Consider the following 22,208-nt stretch of genomic DNA (forward strand, 5'->3'; position numbering starts at 1 on the left):
GCCCTTCTTCCCTTCCTTTCATCAGTCCGCCTCATCTCCATTTTGATGTCTGTCTATTAGCACGAGGTGAGGCCTTGCCTGCTCTCACATCCAGGGGCTAAATTAGCTCAATCAGCCCCCTTTCACCTCTCTTCCATGGGCTTCTAGCAAAGTGACACACTGCTCCCCTGAGGAGGAAGGTGGGAGAAAGGGAGGTAGCGATAGGAACGCCAAGATTTATTTTACAGCGCAAAACCTCCGAGAGGCAAAGGCATTCGAAAATGGCACGCTTTCTGTTTAGCGCAAGTGAAAGGCCAGATTCGCATGCGAGTGCAACTCGAGAGCCGACGTCTTGAGTTGCTCCATGTTTGATTTGTCTCAACCTTTCACCTTGCCTCCTCTTACTAAACAGCCTCCCAAGTATCAATGGAAGTGCAAGGCAGGCACTTATCCCACATAGCGGCGCGTGCGGGTGAGATCGGAGGTGGTGATCGGAGTGAGCCATAAGATCTACTCTATGCAGCTCTACAGGGATTTATTAGAGCAGGGAGTACATTAGCATCATAAAGACCCTGGAGAATGGGCCTGCGGATGGGCTGCACACACCACCACGACACTCCAACATGCTCCCAATGCATCAGTGTGTGTGCCTGTGCGCATGTGTATGTCTATGTGAGGATTAGAAATAAGATTACCTCTATTTAAGTTAAGAAGGACTATTAAAGAGTTTATGGTTCATCTTGAAGGAGACTTGGACGAATACATCACAAGGAGATGGAGGGAAAAGGGACAAAAGGTGGAAGGTGAAATGCGAATAAAGGAATATATATTATTTCTTGGGTGTGACGCATGATGCCATATATATATATATATATATATATATATATATATATATATATATATATATATATATATATATATATATATATATATATATATATATATATATATATATATATACTGAATGGTAAAATGTTTTCTCTGCATCTCATTACAGCGATTCAAGAACTCTTGTCTTCAAAAGCTAATAGATCTCTACTGCTCTCTTGTGGACATTAGTATTATCACATGAAGAAGTAGATCACTTTAAAATGTGTTGAGAAATTGAATATAAATAGGTTACTAATAACTTTATAAGCTCTTTTAAACATTTAACTGACCGCTCAACCACATGGTTAAAATTTGTACTGTTTTTTTGTTTGTTTGTTTTTTTTGGTGCGGTAAAGGTGAATTGCGTCAAAGTTTTACTCTGCACCAAAACAGTGCCGCCAGCACTCGACAAATGAAAAAAAAAAAAACTGTTTTCCGATTAAAGACTGATTTTTTTTTTAAAATACTTGTCAGAGATTAATCCGAGCATTTTTTTTTAATTGAGTGGCCAGGTTAGATTGATTTGTTCTCGTTGGGCGAAGCTGGTCCAGTTGGCCATTTAGGAAACCACTTAGACCTCATGCTGTTGCCACACAAAAATAAAAACCAACTCGATGTATTTTGTTTTTGTACGTGTTTCAATAATATTAATCACTAAAACGATGACAACCGCAATGCTGTTCAAAAATAAACTAACAGTTAACCTGGCTTCATCAAATTCATATTCTACTTTTGTTTGTAATATTCAGCATTATTGAAAGCCTGATGTGCTATGCTACCGCCTAGCCTTCAGTAACGGTACTGCAACAATGCCGTGTAGGGCATTTTGACTTGAAAAAATATTTTTAAAGTTGATAATATCAACATCCATATCAGATATCCATGTTTGCACAATGAACACATCTCAAATATAACGACAAACACGAATAATGATTTCGTGTTGCACACAAAACACTCAACACAAATTAATCGTTTTTGGTAGAACATTTTATAACTTATTTAAAATCAGGACATGCCCCTTTGAGCATTTTTGCCCTGCAGAGCGCCCTCTAGTGGAAAATTAGAGGGGCTCCGGGCAATTCTTTGGAGTGTTGGCAAGTTGTCAACAACAGTCAAACTGTGGTTGAAATGGGAAAAGGCATAACTCTAGTGGAAAAACAAACACGCTCAGGTACAGGCAACTCTTCAGCGCAAAGTTGAGGTGAAGTCAGTCTTCCAGTTTCCATGGAAACCACAGCTACAAAGAAAGGGACAAGGCACAGCAAAACTGACTTCCCGCTGACCGGTCGCACTGGTAAACTTTACATTCACAATGTGAGAAATTCGATTCAATCAGATCAAAAAATAACCTTTCATCGACTGGCTTCAAGAGATAATGAGAAAAATAAAAGCCCAATTATGCATATAAAAAGAAAGGAAAAAATGGTTTCAAAATGTACAAATATCCCTAGTCTTGAAAAGTTCTCACATGGCTCTTTGCTCCATCTCAAGTAACACATTGGTGGCTTTAACTGGCTTTAAAGAGGGGGGGTTAGGGTTGGGGTTGGGGGGGGGGGGTCCAAGAAAAGAACAAAATATTAAAAGCTGCTTTGTGGCATAAAAGCAAAAATAATAAGAATCCTTTTGTACAAAGGCAAACAATAATATAGTTTCCAGTGCTTTGGGAAAATAAACATCAAACTACAAAAAAGAAACATAACTTATAATTAGGGCATAATCTTCTTTCAATAATGATTAAGAAACATGACATCACTGCCATGGAAAGAGGCGTTCTGAACTTTCACAGGGCAATTCTACTCTCCCAAAAGGAACAAAGAATCAGTTCATTGAGCGTCATTTTCCCTGTCATCAATTAAAAAAAAATTGTCAAGTCCCCATCATCATCTTATAATCACCACAAGATTTCTAGCATGCATAATGCCCCGATGCCCCACATATATATATATATATATCATATGTGTGTGTGTGTGTGTGTGTGCGCACATGAGATCTGGCATCAGTGTTTAGTGAACATTTTTATGTGTGTGAAGCAATGTGATCTATGGTGCAATATGCACAATTAAAAGCCACCCTGTGTATGGGCCTCTGTCATTAAAAAAGTTTACAGTATCAACTTTTGTCATGAACTCTGCCAGTAAAAAGAGTTGCTAAAGTCATGGGCTTGGTTCAAGTGCCCATCAGCACTTATTAAATTGACCCTGCTTCTGAATTCTATTACAATACCTGAGTATGATAGATATAGATGACAACATGGCAGAAACGAGGAGGCATAAAAAATGGCACTGGTGGATGTGTGAGTTGACAAAAAAAAGTAAAGCTCATAATGTGCATATATCAATGTGAAGAATTTAAGGACACGCTAAATCAAGCATGCTAGCAATGACCTTTGGCTGGCATTGACCAAATAGTGCTCGTTGTGACAGCAAAGTTTTCAATTACAGATACACCCCCCCAAAAAAATAATCAGACAGAGCAGAATCACTACATGTAAATTATACAAACTTTCTGTATTGATTCCGTGTTAAGTAATCTTTCAAGGTGATGTGGTAAATGGGACAATGTACAAGATTTTCATCCTATGAATAAAAAATGACCATCACCTTCATACTTGTCAAACTTTCTGACCTCAGTAATTGTTTGACCCTTCAAAATGTTCTTTGAACGCTTTGAGATCCTCAGTTCACGCCCCGTCCATTTTTTTCTGATGTTGTGAAGTGTGGCGTGTGTGTGAGCAGTGCAAGGTATCAGGTGTACTTTACCGGATGTATCCGTCATTGTGATGATTTGGTTTTTATACTATAGTGGTTCCGGAAGCCTTTTTGTCAAAGCGCGCGCTGGCAGAAGTGTGTATGTGTGTGTGCCTAGAGTACGTCACCATCTTCTATGCTGAAGCTGGATCTGCGACTGGAGTCGACAGAGGCCTCCGGGGACATAGTGGAGAGAAGGGGGTCGCCTCCGCCGAGCGGGGACAAGGGCTCATCCATCATGAGGAAAGCCATATCGCCTCTCCGGCCTTGCATCTCCGGTCCTCCCAGATCGCCCAGCCCCGGCACGGCGTCTGAGAACGGCTGCATGCCGTCGCACAGGTCCAGCGACTGGACAAAGTCAAAGGGCTGGGAGCTGCCTATGGCCGGGTATTGGATGGGCGGCTGGTGCTGGAGCTGCTGCGGGACCATGCTCAGCTGCCTCGCCTGCTGGGGCTGCGCTTGGCTTTGAGGGTGCAAGTGGCTCTGCGGGAGGAAGTGATGCTGCTGGGGCGGGGCTGGAGCCTGATTTGGGGTTAGCTGGTGGTGTGCGGCTTGTGTCTGAGTGTGGGAAAGATTCTCTTCTGGGCTGGTCTCTTGTTTGATATATGGGGCCATCAGGTCTCCGGGGTTGAGGCCAGATGGTGAGTTGCTGGGTAGGCCATGCAGATGAGCTTGCATCTCCAGCTCCTGTCAACGCCATCATTTGCAGTGTGAGAATATTGTCTTGAAGTGTCTCCAGATATAGTTAGGCCCAAAATCATTCATACCCTGGACACATTTGCCCAGAAAAGAAAAATGAAATGACCATGATCTTGTCTTAATTTACTCTCTAATTTTCTTAGAGTGAATCTGGACAAGTTTAGTTGAACACAAAGCTATTATTCTGTTGTTTTAACATCAGCAGGTGGATATACAAGCTAATTATTCTTCAGCGGAAGAGCATTTAATTTTATAAAAAAAAAAAAATATATATATATATATATATATATATATATATATATATATATATATATATATATATATATATATTCTCCATATACTGTATATACTATGTTACTATATAAAAGGTATAAAAATATATGATAAATATGACAAATACCATGAATTGTAATAAAAATGAATAAATTGGCTAGTCTGTAGAGTTTTTTTGTTTTCTGAAACTTGCAGTAATGTTTCAAAATAAAAAAAATACAAAAGTCAGAGGGAAATGAAATGTCTAATGATGAAAACAAGTGTCTGATGCAAATAAATAAAACATCCCACCCCCATACTCCTCACGGCTGGCAACAGGCTTCTGACAGCATAAAAACAAGAAAAAAATAATTATATGAATGTAATTGTGGGCATCTACACTGTACTTATCAGATTGTCTTATTGTACTTAATTTTACCATTTTATTGTGTGAGTTCTGGCAAAATGATCCCCACGCATGAGTAATGTATGAGTAATATTCATCTTAATTGTTTACGGTCAGCAAAGTTATGAAATGACCTGAATGCGAAGCATCAACTGTTTGTTGGCCATTTCCATCCTTCTAAAGTTGGTCTCCACCTCTCTGGTCCTCTGAACATCCTTCTGCATACGTTTGATGTAGTCCACAGACGCTCTAAGGATGGTGCCCTTGTTCCAGCGAACATCACTGTGCAAACAATGAATGTAAAAGAACAGTTGAAGTAGCTAGCATTGATACTGTATGAAGTGCCTGAAACTATTTTATCTGTTTAAATAACCAGGATTATAAATAATAATCATCTTTAATTGAGTTAACTGAACGTGATTAACCCCAAACATTATCTGATTACCTTAAAGAGAAATGCCCCTAGTAACAGAGCAAACGTTTGATTGCTCATTTAAACATATCTAGATGTTTCTAACTTATGCTCGAGCGTTCATCTGGAGGGCAAATCACAGATATTACACCTGAGCACGTAGCGTCTCCACTAAATCATAATATAGCAAAAAAAAAAACTTACAGATCATTAGTTTTGGGAATCATCGTTCCAAGCTCCTTAATACGATCATTGATGTTGAATCTCCGTCTTCTTTCAACTGTAAATAAATGAAAAAAGAAGGAAAGACAAAACAGGAAAAATATAAGAAAGGAGTCAAGAAAGGATCATACCGAAAGTCACACTTGTGAGCGGGACAAATTTGCCACCACTCATTCAAGTTCCCGGTCATGGACAATTACGTGAACTTCAGTGCCAGAGCAGCAAAAACTTTACGGACACACAATTACTGCACTATGTCTGCTAAATCAGCAAAACGGGATATACAACCTGTACAGGATTAAAGTTTGTATGTTCATGTGCATGTGTTGCTCCTGTGCAAGATTATGCAATGCAGAAAATAACAAAATCATTGTTTTTTGTTTGTTTTTGTTTTTTTAAATAAATATGCATGCTAGAAGAGGGAAAGGCTTACTGAGATTGTGGTTGTCTTTCTTTTGTCTCTCCTTGGCCAGGGCACGGGCTTCTGTGTCTTTGCAAAAACAAAAAGTCATCAGATAACAGCTGATAAAATTAAAAAAAAAAAAAAAAAAAAAATATATATATATATATATATATATATATATAAACACACACACACACACACACACACACACACACATACACAACATTGCGTCCAAAAATGTCAACAAATCAGTGGTCTACATTTATCTACAAGTGTAGTGTGAAGTCATACAACTCTTGCCGTCACCAAAATTAATCGTTTCTCATCATCAACACGCATGCACAATGGCCGCACCTGAAATTTCTCGTTTGATGGTCAAGTTGGCAGGACAGGAGTTGCTGGTCATTGCTATGGCTGGCCCTTTCATCCCTGGACCTGTGTAAACATCCAGGTGGCTGCTGGACAGAGGGAGCTGTGGAGGAGGCACATCAATGCAAACAATCAAAAGCCCAAAAGTCAAGTGGTCAAAACCTGCGTATCTACTTCTGTCACAATTTTGTTGGCATTGCCATGAGATTTTATTTCTAATCCAAAATAATAATCTTCAATGCTATCATCCACAAAAGTGCAAAACTCCATGTCACATAATGTCAATCATAAAAATTGAAAAGTCAAACAGGTGAAACGGGTGTGACTAGAGATTATTCCTCTATGGGTCGGAGAGACTCATTTACAACCTCACATCCTCACTTCTAGTACCTTTATAAAGTCAGTGGCAATGTTTAGTGTGCTGTAAAAAACAGATAACTTAGGATAATGCAATAATATCACACCTAAGCACACAGCAATGATTGCCTGTCATCCTCTGGCCAGTTTCTTATCTGTCTCTAAGGCTTTATTCTCTCCTTAGCTGTGTCCAGACCCTCCCAAACGCTAATAAAGCTTGCACTTCGCCACAAAGACTTAAAACTGTTTTGTTTAGTCAGTAAAACTTGATGTCTTAATTTAATCTTACTAAAACCTTGTTTTGGCATTGTGTTTTACTCCATGGCATGAGGCCAAATGGGACCGTGTTAAATGGGGCCTGAGAGATAAAGATACCTTATCTGCTGGCTACTGAGCAAGCTCGGACATCACAACAGCACATAAAAACACCAGCTCCTTTGTGTGTAAATTGCATGCTGTCAAATGTAAATGTATTCAACCAGATACAATTCAATTTGTTTTAGATTGTATATGAACAGATAAATTATGCATCGCACTGCAGAAGCGTTGCAACGGCTTTCAAATGAAATTGTGTGACCCCTCAAACTCCATATGCCAAAAGAAATGTATTCTAATGGCACATTGCATGGCTCAGTATTTCAGCGCACATGTCCTCACATTAGGACACTAAATATCCACCCCAGAGTAAGTGCCTGGCATTCAGTGTTACCCCAGTTCTTACTAAACTCTGAGATTCCAAGAATTCCAAGAGTATGCCTCTTTAAGCCCCATTAGGATTAGCAGGTGAGGTTGACTCATTGCTTTGTCAGTTGATTAAAAAAAAAAAAAAAAAAAAAGAAAACGTTCATTTAACTCAGTGCTTCTGAATTATATTTTGCCAAGCCCCCCCTCGGAAAGAGAAAACATTTCGATATATAAGATTATTATCTATAAAAATTGTATATGTATAGCTAAGCCTATATCCATTTTAACATTAACAAAAAAAGCATTATGATTCAACTTTAAACTTTTGATAAACATTCCATCTAGTCACACATTTACGATACCTAATCAAATAAATAGGCTTTCATGTACTTTTCTAGTGATTGTCAATCAATCAAACCAAAGACTAAACCGGCTTTTATTTTATCTAGTTAGTATGACATTTACCACCAACAAAAACCTGGAGCACATTTATATATCTATTCATTCATATATATATATACACATACACACACTCAGTATATGCACAAGCACCATATCATATATATATATATATATATATATATATGATATACATATATATATATATATACGTGTATATATATATATATATATATATATATATATATATATATATATATATATATATATATATATATATATATATATATATATATATATATATATATATACACACACACACACACACACACACACACACACACTCAGTATATGCACAAGCATCACACTCCTGTGTCAGAGTTGTTGAACAATGTTCCAATAGAATCAATCTGTTGTGCTTTGTGATGTTAGATTACATGTTGACAAATGCGCTTGGTCAGTATAAACCAATCAAGTTAAGAAATTTCTACTACAAATATTTTCTAGTGGGGTGAAATAAAACTTCAGCATTCATAGCAACACCCTTAAAATGCTTTTCACCCCCCACACTTTGTGTCCACATGTAATCAGTGACCTCAGGCTGATAGTTAAAGATGGCCTCATGTTGGTCCCTACAGTCAGTCGTACGACAAGAACCATGATCAACAAAAAAATACTGAGCACAACAGATACTTGTTTAAAAACAAAAACAGCAGACAAAACACATGTCAAACATCTTACCAACTGAATTTGTTCTCCTTCAAAAACTTCCACAATTGCATATGTCTTACTCATCTCCTTCATCCTCGGATCTACCAGTAAGGTCCGAGGGGTCTTTCCTCCGCGCTTCAAGGCAGACTGTGTCGGGACGCTACCTCAGCAGCACTGATCCAATTTTTGTCCCTCCCCACCAGCAAACGAGTGAACTTTCCCCTAACTGGACTTTCAGCCTGTTTTCCCTTTGCACAAATTGCCCTCATCCCCCTCCCCTCCTCCTTACCCCCCTCCCAAAAAAAAAAAAATCTTGTAAACAAGTTGAACTCTAACTGCTGGAAGTTTAATTGTTAATTCTTTCACACTCCTCCCCCAGGTCTTCAATTGACATGTTTTTGTTGGGATGTATAACCTTGCTCAGCATGTTCAAATCAATATAAACCACTGTGTGTTTACGCAAGTACATTCTTGTGACATCACAGATTGTTGCTTGAGTCTGGACACACAAAATAAAAAAAAAAAAAATAATAAAAAAAATTGAAGTGATAAACACGATGTTTAAAATCAAAATGATTTATATATATATATATATATATATATATATATATATATATATATATATATATATATATATATATATATAATGTATTTTAAACAAAATTCTTTCAAACTAAATGTTTGTAAATGTTTTTTTTATATTCAACAAAATATTAGTATCTTATGTCGCAGACTACAGAAAGCAGATAATATTTTGTATTAATATTTCGGCTAAAATTCTGAGGGGTTGGACAATTTAGAATAGGCTCTCAAAACATTCGATTAATTATCAAAAATTCTTATGATTAATTTGAAATGATTGGTTGTTAGTTAATCATTTCAGCTCTAATTATGTTTAGCAAAAAAACAAACAAACAATGTATTAATTTTTATTTTGCTGTAAAGTAATTTGGTACAACTATATAATTGTGCCTAAATTAATATGCTTGAATTGCAACATTTATTCATAATAAACACTGGTTGGACAGTATTTCTAAGAAGTTGTTATTACACAAATAAGACATTAAAAAGGAAAAATAAAAAAGGAAAGGAAAAAAAGGAAAAAAAATCTTTAACATTGTAGATTTTGATTGTGGTTTTTTTTGTCTATTGATCCAAAAGAACAGATATTTCCGATACATCAGGGTGAGCAAAAGAAAGAAAATTCTGAGAAAACTAATCTGTGTGGATGAACTCTGCACGAATTGATTCATGACTGGAGCAATTTGATTGTGTCAGCACTTTTAAAGTCATTCAGAATTGTCATTCACTTGATCACTTACTGTGTTGGGCATCTGAATAGGGTCTATGTAGGCATGAACATCATCGTAACTGGATTGCATGCTGATGATGTCATCAATGACCTCATCCATCTGAAAAAAGCACGGGAAAATGTCTGAGTATTATTGTTACCATTAAGGACAAGTCATGCATCTGGAGAATTTTTTACACACAAAAGTCTCTTATAGCTATGTTGCAAACACCAGTTTACAAGCCAAGATCTTCAGGTGAACTCACCTGCAGGCGCATGCTTTAGTCTAGAGTCAACTTCAAAGATGACTTCTCCATGGAGCCCAACTGCTTAGACTATTTCTTAACAGTAATACTGACAAAACTGAAGCTGAGCTCTACGGTTTGAGATGTTTTGGTCAAAGTCTGCCAGGTTCAAAGGGCCTTGGCATAGTAAAATGTTTGTCTGTCACTTGTTAAGTCGTAATAGCCGCTGCAAGGCCATAATGGAGCACTTAAACTTCAATGAACGCCATTGTCAGTTAATCAACACATTGATTCACCTCCTGTGCGCACGACACAAATGGCTTTTAGAATGCCGCTTTAGCTTACCAAAGACCAAAAACATCATTACGATGCTTCATAAAACGTAACGGTAATGGGGCTAATATTCAATCCCCGTAATTCTGTTATGACCTACAATGCATGTTTACAGGCGTAGGCCACAATCTAGAAGCCCCTACCTCTTGCTCATGGCTCGAACCGATGTTCAGCATGGCCATAGGGCTGTTGGGTGCACTGTTTCCAGTCATAAGTTGCTCAGTGCGCCTGTGTGGAGAGTGTAGGGGTGGGGGTAGAGACGCTGAACCCCCCGTGGGCCCGATGGCCGCAGGTGGAGATGGTGGCATTGGCCCTGCGACGGCGTGAACCATCTCGAGACAGAGAAAACAAGAAGAGTGGAAATGCTACTCATACAAAACAGTGTAATAGTATTGATAAAGGATGACGATTGACAGACACCTGTTTGGTGGCAAATGTAGTGGAAAGATACTCTTTCACCTGCTGCCTCCGAGACTGACGGATGTGGTAGTCTGTTGGATTCTCAAGGTGGGTCTGTACCTGTGTTGGGAAAAACAAAACAAAAAAACACGAGCCTCTAAACAAGCGATTCTAAAATGGGCGTACGTCAAGGCACTTCAGGTGTACGTGAGATTTTAACTGGATTTCTGCTGGTATCTAATTATAAATCTAATTACAATTACAATTACAATTACAAATCTAATTATATTACATTTGATTTACCTTGAGAGGAGTATTATATTTTTTTTCTTTTCAAATTAAGAGTAAATAATCGAAGATGAAGCAACTTATTGCTAAATTGTTAGAGTGACTCCTTTTGAATCAAGAACAAATGTACATGAAGCAACATGTTGCTAAATTTTGTGAGTGACTTGCAAAATGTTGACATAATATATACAATGTAAATGATCATACGCAGCAGTCTTACTGACCTTAAGAACCTCAACGGGCACCTGCATGCTTTGGTAATTCTGGGGTGTGCTAATGGCTGCAGTTGGGGCAGGTGGCCCAGCCATGCGGTGCTGCATGTACTGCAGAGATGCATTTTGCTGCTGTTGCCGCTCACGCTGCTCCTCCTGCTGCAGCTGGTCTCGCATCAGCTAGAAAAAAAACATGAATGAACTCTAAACAATTCACAACAACAAAATTGCAACGTTTCTCCTTGCTCCAAACTTTTATAAAGAAAATAACAATGGGTGACAAACGGCGCTCAAGTGTTTTACCTGCATACGCAGACCAATGCGCGAGGCCATTGCTGGGGGGCGAGGGGGCAGGGGAGGGCGAGACGAAGTCAACGCACCGCAGTCCAGTCCGAGAGGTAGAGGAAGCTGTGAGGGAATACAAGTTGAGAAAAAATTAGCAAGCTAATTTGGCTTTCCATTGCAGCCATATGCATCTCAATAGCTAAATATGGCTATAAGATCCTTAAAGGGACACTGTGTAAGATTTAGACGGTTTTTCATTAAAAAGGAATACATTAAATGATTATAAATTTAAAAAACTTGCAAATAAATGTGTTCTTAACGACCAACAGCATGTTTTAAATATAATCGTAGGTCTAGTTATCATTAAATTATATTGCATGGAGGTGACACCTCTTCGGAGGTTGCCATTTTTGTTATAGCTACAGACAATGGTAAATGCAGCACCTCCTGCTGTCCATAATGAAAAACATCTAAAACTTACACAGTGTCCCTTTAAGAACTGCATAAAAACACACACACTTTTATTATTTTGACAAAGCAAGCCATAAAGACTGTGTTAAAAAAAACGAATTACTTATCAGCCAGCCAAGCAAAACTACATCCTTGACATCTTGAGTTATCAAAACAAAAAAACAATATCAGCATTAATTTAAGTTGTGAGGCAACTTAAAAAGTTGTCAAAAAGTTGCCTAGAATAATCAATCAATAAAAAAAAGTTGATGTCAGCCGTTGTTTTAATTATGAAAGTACTTTTATTTTTTTTTATTGTAACTAATACGTAATTTACTTGCCACTTTGGCAGAAATATTAATTTCAATATAATACTAATGTAGAATTGGTATAATTATCTAGAATATCACTCCAAAAGTATATTTAAATCCACATTAATGATGAACAAGTATTTGTCGATCTTGTGACTAATATGACTAATACCTAGCAGAAAATTTCACTTCCTTTTTTCCTCCACTTCTTTTCAGATTCATAAATAATTTTCCAAGACATTTGTATTATCTTGTTTTAAATATCAGCTCTTGAATATTCTCATTTGTGTGTTTTCTATGCCAGTTTCCTGCCAAATTCAAAAAGTCTGCTTATTAGATTAGATGAAGACTAAACTAGGTGAGCAAAGTGGTTAAAGGGGAAACACCTTGACCTCCTTACAGTTTTCTCTCACGCATACAGTCTTGTGAATGCAAACATTCAGCGGGGAGTCCCAGTTCCCCTTCTGCAATGACATGTGTTCATTTCCCTGCATGACTAAGCTGGTCTGGAGTCAACAAACAGTGTGCTGGGAAGTGACTGATGATTTCTACATCATTTTCCTTGTCTCTGTGTTGTTTTGACAGCCACAGAAGAAGTCACATGAGGTTGTAAACCACCAATCAGAGTCAAACGCAGACATTGGACGGTCATGGTCACGAAGACAGAAGGGAAAGAGACAAAGAGAGAGAGAAAAGGTCATTGTGTGTGAGGTACAATAAGAATGGCAGCTCCTATTGAGAAAGGCTGAAGCTGCCTGTTGTCCAAAGTGTACATTTCAGCAGCAGAGGGGGCAGACACAGCTCGCTTTGTGCCTGCCAACATGAAAAAGACACATCCAGAACCAGAAATTCAAACACGAAAAACTAAATTGGGAATTAGAAATCTGATCCACACTTGAGCGACACTCAGAGGTCAAACGGCACTAAAACTTGTTTTACAGTGATTTCCAACTTGAGTAGTATATTTTGGAAAGAATGAATGGGAAAAGGTGGGTGTAAAAAAAAAAAAAAAAAGTAACCGTCAAACTCAAAGTAACCCTATCTCTGACCCCTTAACGTTGTATGAATTCCTTAAAAAAAAAAGTAAGATTTGCATAATATTATTTTGCTTTCTATAACTTTAGACAATAATCATTCTTGCTGTGAAATTGTGATTAACTGTTCAGAGAACTCTATTGATCATGGACGTCTTAAAAAGGTAAATGAAGAGTGCAAACAAAGTTCTATAAAGTAACGTAAATGTTAACATTTGACTTATTTTAGTTTTAATTTTAAACAGAAGGTTCTGGATCTTTTATAAAGTTACCTAAAAATAGAAATATATACTTTACAATGTTAAACTCTTTCAGTGCCATGGACGAGAATTCTTGTCTTGTAAGATAGTAGTAAAAATAATAAATTCTGGTCAAATAAGTTCTTTTATGCAGGGTAGCTGACACCCTTGGGCACTGTAGTGATAACTGTGACCATTGGATGGCAGTGTTGACATACACATAGTACATATCCCTAAACATATCATCAGTCTATCTCTAATTTAAATATATTAGATGCATACCCCTTTGTTGTCAGTCAATAGTGTTTCCTATCATCACAACTGCTCCTAAAAGTTTCCATCATGGTAACATTTACATTTCACAGTCCTGCTTTTTATTTGTTTGTTCTTGATCCGCACAATGAAAGGGAATAACAGAATAACAAGTCAAAGATGAAAAGGAGAGGTAGGAAAGCCAGAGGGGTGATATAAAATCCATATGCTGTCAAACCCATGTAATGTAACTAGTGTGTAGCTTCCAGCTCTGACTAAGGCATGATATGTAACATGTGGTGTGTAACACAAACACAAACGCACAAGTGGGCGATGACTTCCTGATCTCATATGGTGACACACGGCTACCAGGCAGTATAACATCCCACACTGGCCTTCCTATTGCCAAGCATCCACCGGGGGAAGCAAGCATCTGTGACGCAGTGCGGGGACAGCAGGACCATTGTGTGTCCGACGCTGTGACGTCACAAGCCCCGGCACTTTGAACACTGAGTGCCAGTGGGAAGGCAAGGAACGGAGGAAGCCAGGGCTCAGAGGTCAACTCTCCAGATTAGTCACCGACATGCATGTACACAGAGGTGTGCAGACTATGGACATATTACAAGTGCTTTTCAACAACACGGTACAGTCCATATTTGAAAGTGTGCACAAACACACACTTGAGGGCAGTGTGGCGCCATGGCTCCTTTGCTCACAGATATGGTGTTAATATGTGTGTGTATTTTTAGATGTGTTCTATGTCAACGGAAGGGCTTACAGCAGCAAAGACACAGGAGTAAAAAGAATGAGTACATGTGTACATTAGCACACATAGAGGCTTGTCCAAAACATTTCCAAAAACAGAAATTTTAAATTTTAGTAGAGCTGAAACGAGTAACTTGAGTACTTCAGCTCAAAATATGCCAATTATTATTTCTGCATTGGATAACCCATTTATTTAGGGTAGTCACGAAGAAGTTAAGCAAACCACAGAAACAAGTGTTCATGCTAATCACAACAGTAACACGCCACCAACACAGTGCGAGGGCCAACTTCTAAATTAACCTTACCTTCCCAAATAACAAAGAGATCAATAGCTTGCTTCACTTTTATCTTTGAGTACATCCCTGCAGTGTACCGCAGCAAAGAAGCTTATGTAACCCTTTAAAGAAGTTAACTAATGCCACTATATTGCCCTGAAATCAAGTACAACTGCTAATTATGCTTATTAAGGACACTTATAGGGGACGTATCAATGGCGTTCAACACCCCCAAAGTGTTATTTCTCTCCCTCGTACCACCCATGCAAGAGTAATCCGTGCCGAGCTTATTCACGTCTTTTACTTTTGGTTTGGTTTCGGAGTTGCGGAGAAAATATATTGCAACGAGTCGGCCAGGTTAACGACGTTTAATTTATTAGTTATAATGTTTTACTGCATACATTTTCCAAGAGGTGAAAATTTATGTTGGGAGCACGCAGCCAGACAATCAATATCTGAGAGAAATAATTCCCCCACAGGCGGAACCGTGGTTATGAATACTGGTTTTCCATGAGGACAGATTAAATAGGTGAACGCCTCTTAGTCAGTGCTGTCTCTTGATACTGCTTGGCATTTTAATATCAGAAAACGCCTGTGTTGGCGCCTTCATTCTCTCTGCCAGGATCCGTGACCCTCGTGCAGATAAGCGGTTAGAAACATCAGTACCATCAAATTCATGTTTTAATAAGAACTTAAATAGCCAATGTGCTAAATGCAATTGATATGCATATGTTTAATTGTGGAAAGTGGAAAAAATACCATGATCTAGGTCCTTTAAAAAATACACTTTTTTAAATGCTGACATTGTATTACACAGTGGCCGTTGCGAGTGTTTGTGAAGGCTCCAACATAAGTAGCTACCAGCACTAGCTCAGGATCAAAGCACGAGATGCTAACAGTGTTAGCGGCTAGTAGAACTCAACTGCCCATATAATGTACAGTAAGCTGGCAAGTGCCATGGAGTGAGTTTTCGAAAGGCTGTTTAATAAATGCAAAGGTCTCAATAAGACTGTTGCTGTTCCTACTGATCACTTTCCAACAAACCAGGACAACACAAATGTGCTGGACTACATACTCTGATTTTGAAGTCACTTTGTCTCATAAATCATAAATCAGGTTCTAATGGTTTGAATTCAAGTAATACAAAATGTTGAATACCTTAAAATAAAAGTTGTCAATTAAATTGATATCCTGATTTATTATTATTCATGTTCCTGTTTATTAACCATGCAAAAGCATATATTTAAAACACTTATCTGAATACCCTATTTTTGATATTTGATAATAGTAAGGCCTAAAATAACATGTTTGTTTTCTCTGTTCTCCTTTTCAGGAATACGTTGTAACATTCCTATGAGACATGCATTTCTTTTTTTCTTTTTTTTTTTTGTCATACTGTTGTGTTTATGTGTGGCTTGAGGTGAGCCTATGAGCATGAACACAAGTGCCGTCAGTTCCAGGTTATGTTTGGTAAGATTATGTGACTCGGCTGGCACGGCAAATATGACCTCACAAACACAAACAGCCATAGCCCTTGGTGACAAGGAGACACCAAACATTCTGGATGAAGACGGACACGCACTCAGATCGTGTTCATGCTGTACATGCTTCCCAATCTGCAAATGGGAGTTCATTATTTAAAACATAGGTGTCAAACTCTAGTCCTTGAGCGCAGAGATGGGAAAACCAGGTCCAGGAAGTAAAAACCCTGCCCAGTACTTCTATTCAACCTGCACCCAAATGAGCTCATTAACCTCCCAGTTAAGTGAAAGCACCTGTGGCTAAAACCAAACTGAGCCAAGGTTTTTACTTTCTGGACCCTGAAATTCCCATCTCTGCTTGAGGGCCAGTATCCTGCATGTTTTCCCCTGATTCAACTGATTAGCTTATTAGCCATCTCTGCAGGAGCTTGAAAATGATCCTACTCATTTGAGTTAAGTGCGTTTGAGAGAGAAACATCGAAAACATGCAGGATACCGGCCCTCTGGAACTGCAGTTCGACACCTGTGATTTAAAAACAATGACTGTAAGAAGTCTTCTGCTGATTCACTGATTCTAGTTTTTATGCATTTGATGCCACAGTCATATAAGAGTGCATACATATTTACCTTGTTTAAGAAGAAAAATAGTTGGCAAACAGGAATACGCTCAGCTTCTGCTGCTGATTACATGTCGGGTAGCTGAAGCATGATGACAATGGGCAATGGTGGAGAACATGGTTGATGGGATGAAGCCACAACAAGACATACAAACAAAGAAATGAGGCTTGGTTATGAAAAGCAAGTGTATTTGCAAAAATAAACAAAATAATGAAAAAAAAGTACCGGTGATATTGATATTAAAGTGTTGCAACTCAGTGGCGTTCACTTAAAGGTTTTATATTGGTTTAAAATAATATTGCATTCAATCCAACATTTTCCAAAAGTGACACTTAAGTTGCAGAATACGGTAACTTATTGAAGATATAGTCAAAGCTTTAAACAGATAATTACATTTCAGAGCAGCATGATCATTTTTGAGTCTGGTTATTCAAAATAATAACACAGTGGTGCAATGTTTTTGCATTAGAAACACAAAATACGAAATCAGCTTTTGTTGGCATACTTTCTGTTTTCTGCCCAGTTTGACACTGTATAGTCGTATACTGTTTTTTAAGTTAGTTTTTTTTTTTTTTTTTTAAATTTTGTGAAATGTTTGCAAGAAATAAAATCATCTGGAGCCAGACACATTTTTAAAAGGTAAAAAAAATAAAATTGATTAAATGCAATACAGCATTTTTTTTTTTTTCTCGGAACAAAAAACAATTGCAGCAAGTTGCTTTTACATAGCTGAGAATGTGAGAAGAGCATACACTGAAAAACATGTTTTTGAAAAATTTACGTGTAAAAAACAAAATACAGTAATGTGAATTTAGATGCAGTTTTCAAAAGGACTACATACACACACAAAATGTAACTGTATTAAGTTGATTATATTGTGTGAAACCACCTGACAAAATCAAAATGTTTTAAATTCAACACAGCAATGGAGGATTTTTTTTTAAGTTATTTTTTCATGCCAACCCTTGAGTCTATTAATGCCCCCAAGTTGAGGCGCCACTCCAAACTTTTACACTATGCAAACCACTGGTGTTAATGAAAGGATCGTTGAGCAGATGCAAGGACAGAGATTGGCAAAAGCAATGTCAATGAGTGACATGTTCAAATGGGGAACATGCTGTAACAGGTGCACAAACCGCAGAACCACCCTTGAAGAATCTTAACAGTGGAAGCACGAAATCAACAGACTGTGGTTTTGATCTGAATATCCACATACACTAAATGGAGCATATTCAAATATGACCTATGACTGCTACAACATAAACATTTTCTAATTACGTCTGTTAAGTGTAAAAAGTGGCTTAATTAACATTTGAACATGTTGCAAAATGTTGTGTGCAGCTAATTAGAGCTGCTGCTACACAGTTGTACCTTTTCACAATAATTACCCAGATGAGCATTTATACTGATTAACATTAACACAACGTTCTGAAAGCCACCATAACTAAACCACCTTCACCTGTCAACACCAGTGAATCATATTGTCACTATGCAAAACAAATGTCTATATTTAATTCATATCCAGTGAATGTGTAAACATTTGGCAAGACACAGGAAAGACAAAGATGATCATCATCAACAAAACACAGTGGATCACTTCCCCTTTCTTCCCTTCAGTTATCACAACTCCTACTTTTGTCATAGTTGAGGCAATTTCCTCTATAGACAAAACAAAATGTTTTTAGATTTTGTTTTCTAAAAACATACGACAACACAACAAACAAACAACATATCGATTTTAAAACAGCTAAAGAGGCGATTCGCTTTACTTTGTAATTATGTGCATGAAGTAAGAAGAATTGTGTCTAATTTGACACCAGAAAATGATAACAACCATTCTTCCTGCCTAACCAAACTGGTTGGACAAAAATTATTTAGCGAACATGTTGTCCAAAGGTATTCACAGTCAGATCATGAGATATATAACCTGTTGTAAAAAAAATCTGTTATTTCCACATGTATATTTGAGTGTAACAAAGTGTACAGTGTATGGAATTTGAAAAAAAGTAAATTGCTATCAGATGGCACCTGTGTTCCAGTGATAATCTTGTGACCAACAAAAATGGTCATTTTTCAGCTCATCAATACATTACCAATGATTTGTGACCATATTGTTGTTTCTAATTGGTTTCTGTTGTCTACTTGTCTTAACTCCGAGTCACTAGGAGCATAAACTCAACTTTCATGTCAACTGCAGGAAATAGGAGCTCAGATTCTTACCGGCAATTGTCCAATTAGCTCAGGATGAGCCCACCTATGTGAAAGCTGCTCCTCCACGTGTCGGCAGACACGCTTTGCTGCCAAGCTTCGCAAACTATTGCTTACAAAAGCAAGTTGAATGGTTGTGCTGCCCGCCCTCCTTCAACCGGCAGAGTTACAGTCACTATTCATCATCTTCCTCGCCCTTCTCGAAGCACTGGCTCAGCTTCCTCCTCCCACTCTTACTATTCCCCTAAATTAGTCTGATAGCTGGAGTCAACAACAAGCGGAACCTTGTCTAGAGAATTCACCCCCAATGTTTTTTTTTTCTTGTCTTCTTGCTAGTGTGGAAATTCAAGCCCCATTCTCATTTACATAATCTGTGCAAGTCTCAAGCCTGTAAAACAACGATTTTGTTTAGCGGTGCATATAATTGGCAGATTGGATTAGATCTTCACATAAACAGTTGACTGGAGGTCTTCAATCAGCGCGACAAAAAAAAAGCAGGAAAAAAAATGCAACACCACATGTTTTACACCGATTCAGTTGCTGGTTCCGGCATCGTTTTCCAAAGTAAAAGCAATAAAAGCAGAATATTTGATTAGACACACAAAAACTATCAGTTTGCTTTTATGAAATACTGTATTAAAGAAAGCAGAGAATAATTACTGCTGAGAAGCTGAAATCGTAAGACAATTTTAAGTTAAACAATAGCTATTAAAACACAAAGACACAGGTTCAAAAGAGGAAAGCACAGAATGCTCAATGAGGTGAAGAAAAAAACCTAAAACTTGACTCAAGAATTACAAAAATCTTCGGCTGACGATAATATCTCGGTTAAATAAGATATTAAACAAATGAATGTATTAGAGCAGCGGTTCTCAAATGGGGAAATGTGAAGGCACTTCAGGGGTGACGTGAGATTTCAACAGGGATTCTGCAAGTTTCACTAAATTAAATCTAGTGCTTTTTAATGCTGAAACAGGAACAGTACATTTTTCCATTCAAATTAAGAGTGAGTTAATTGGAACGTCAATCAATTTAAGGCAAAAGGTTTTTTTTGTTTTTGTTTTGGGTTTTTTTTTTCCAGTGAAACCTTTGGAAAATTTAGGATACCTTTTCTCTGGGTGCATATTGTTATTAGTGATAACATTTTTCAAAAGCCAGAAATAAAACAGAAGATGTTACAAGAGCTACCTTGTGGAATTGCTGAATGAAACATACCTAGATATACAGCTACAAATGTAGTTCCAAAGTTTAGACTAATTAGCGGGTACTTACAACCGTATATTACATAAGGAACATATGAGTGAAAAAAGGCCAGGAATAGCATGGTCAGGTGAAACAAGGATGGAACTAAAGCACGGCGTCAGTCTCCCAACTGAAGCTTAACAAAGGATGGACAATAAACAGCACAACAACCAAAGGGCAGAAGTAAAACCACACAAGTGGCTGGCTACCTTCCGTAGTGGCCAAGTCACAGTCTTGACCTCAACCCAAGTGAGATGTAGTTATCAGAAAACATCCATGCAGAATGGCTCGCCAAGTGCCATCTTCAAGAAAATCTTTCAAACAAATGTATGTAAGAAACCTGCCTACAGCTTTTGTTTCCATGAATGCACACAAACTTTGGTATCAAAGCGCCCTTCCACGAGAGGTTGGCGCCTATCACAACAAAGCCCAACATTTATAGGCTTGCATGGTTCAGCAGTACACGGCTGACAAACATGCCTTGTTTGTACACAAAGCATTCATCAGCTGGGCCAGCTCCAGTTCTCATAGTGCCTGCAGTGTATTTACAGGGTTATTTTGGTCTCGGGGCAGGACCCCTCCAGGCCCTCACTTTATTGGCTGGGAAACCTGCATTCCTGTCAAGACCAGCCGATTTGAAAAAGAAAGTAGAGGCAGACAAAGCAACAATGACCATGACAGTCATGTACACTTTTGACAATGGGTCCAACACACACACTCAAACAAAAACATACATTAAGTGTATTTGCAAAAGTAAACAAAATAATGAAAAAAGTATTAAGAGTATTAAGGGTGAACACATAAACCAGTCTGAACTGGAACATTTCTTTACTTAAAAGATGCGAGAACATTGGTTCAAACCAAATCGCTCTACTTTCAACTATGTCTAAGTGTTTTTAGATTAAAAATAAACACAATTGAATCAAGACTAGCTTGAAAATATGTACTTGCAAAGCTCAGGTACTGTTGAAATGGTTTTCTCAAATTCTTGCCCTGGGCAATTTCTTCCCTAACAACAGGACTTAATGATGCATTAAATGTGAATGGTTATATTAACCAAACTTGTCAATTCTACTTTCATGGTCGTTTCATGGTCGTTTTATGGAAATTTCAGGTCACGCAAACACACACACACACACACACACACACACACAAACAAACACACACGGTTCAGCAAGATATATATATATATATATATATATATATATATATATATATATATATATATATATATATATATATATATATATATATATATATATATATATATATATATATATATATATATATATGTGTGCGTATGTGCGTGTGTGTTCCAGTCACAACAAAGTAGCTAAACTCATAACGTTTATTGTAAAAAAAATAGATCTTTTCTATTCTGAACATATCCAATGTCCATTATTAACACTATGTAAACAAATGGAGAACTACGAATGAGCTTGTGTCGGTAAAAGACCATGTGCAAGAACCTGTGAAGCCACCCAGCAGCATTTCTCTCTGCATGGCTGAGCGTCACCATGCACAGAGAAATGGAATGGGAGTTATTCGTGAGATCAATTGTCAGATAAGGGGCACACAAAATTAAAGCGAGTCACTCTGCTTTGTTCCTAAACATATTGAGAAGATATTTCCCTTTACCAGAAAGGCTGTGTTGCCCTCTTGAACCGTTGAGAAACATAAAACCGAATAATCTGTGTGTGCTAATCACAGATATTAAGCCTTACAAAGCATGGGTGTTATTTTTAATGGCTGAATCACTCATTCAGGTAT

General features: G+C 37.7%; 1 protein-coding gene across 5 annotated transcripts in view; it reads right to left on the reverse strand.

Annotated features, from left to right (window-relative positions):
* Window positions 1-1,818: 1,818 nt before the first annotated feature.
* tfeb (transcription factor EB) overlaps window positions 1,819-22,208 on the reverse strand; it is a 26,836-nt gene continuing 6,446 nt past the window's right edge. Inside the window, exons 1-12 of one of the 5 annotated variants that reach the window (XM_088424585.1) lie at window positions 19,209-19,363; window positions 16,998-17,069; window positions 11,582-11,686; window positions 11,291-11,458; window positions 10,800-10,898; window positions 10,523-10,711; window positions 9,833-9,922; window positions 6,345-6,462; window positions 6,021-6,077; window positions 5,570-5,645; window positions 5,088-5,235; window positions 1,819-4,283 (exon numbers count right to left, since the gene is read on the reverse strand). In XM_088424585.1, the coding sequence (XP_088280711.1) occupies window positions 3,711-4,283; window positions 5,088-5,235; window positions 5,570-5,645; window positions 6,021-6,077; window positions 6,345-6,462; window positions 9,833-9,922; window positions 10,523-10,711; window positions 10,800-10,898; window positions 11,291-11,458; window positions 11,582-11,611 (1,548 nt within the window). In that variant the 5' untranslated portion in view covers window positions 11,612-11,686; window positions 16,998-17,069; window positions 19,209-19,363 and the 3' untranslated portion in view covers window positions 1,819-3,710. Of the gene's footprint in view, window positions 4,284-5,087; window positions 5,236-5,569; window positions 5,646-6,020; window positions 6,078-6,344; window positions 6,463-9,832; window positions 9,923-10,522; window positions 10,712-10,799; window positions 10,899-11,290; window positions 11,459-11,581; window positions 11,687-16,997; window positions 17,070-19,208; window positions 19,364-20,647; window positions 20,756-22,208 lie in introns of those variants that run through there. The other 4 variants (XM_088424588.1, XM_088424584.1, XM_088424587.1 and 1 more) reach the window with 4 other exon arrangements.

Source organism: Hippichthys cyanospilos, chromosome 9 (genome assembly GCF_059441005.1).
Source record: "Hippichthys cyanospilos isolate Australia breed blue-spotted pipefish chromosome 9, RoL_Hcya_1.0, whole genome shotgun sequence".
Taxonomy (NCBI): domain Eukaryota; kingdom Metazoa; phylum Chordata; class Actinopteri; order Syngnathiformes; family Syngnathidae; genus Hippichthys; species Hippichthys cyanospilos.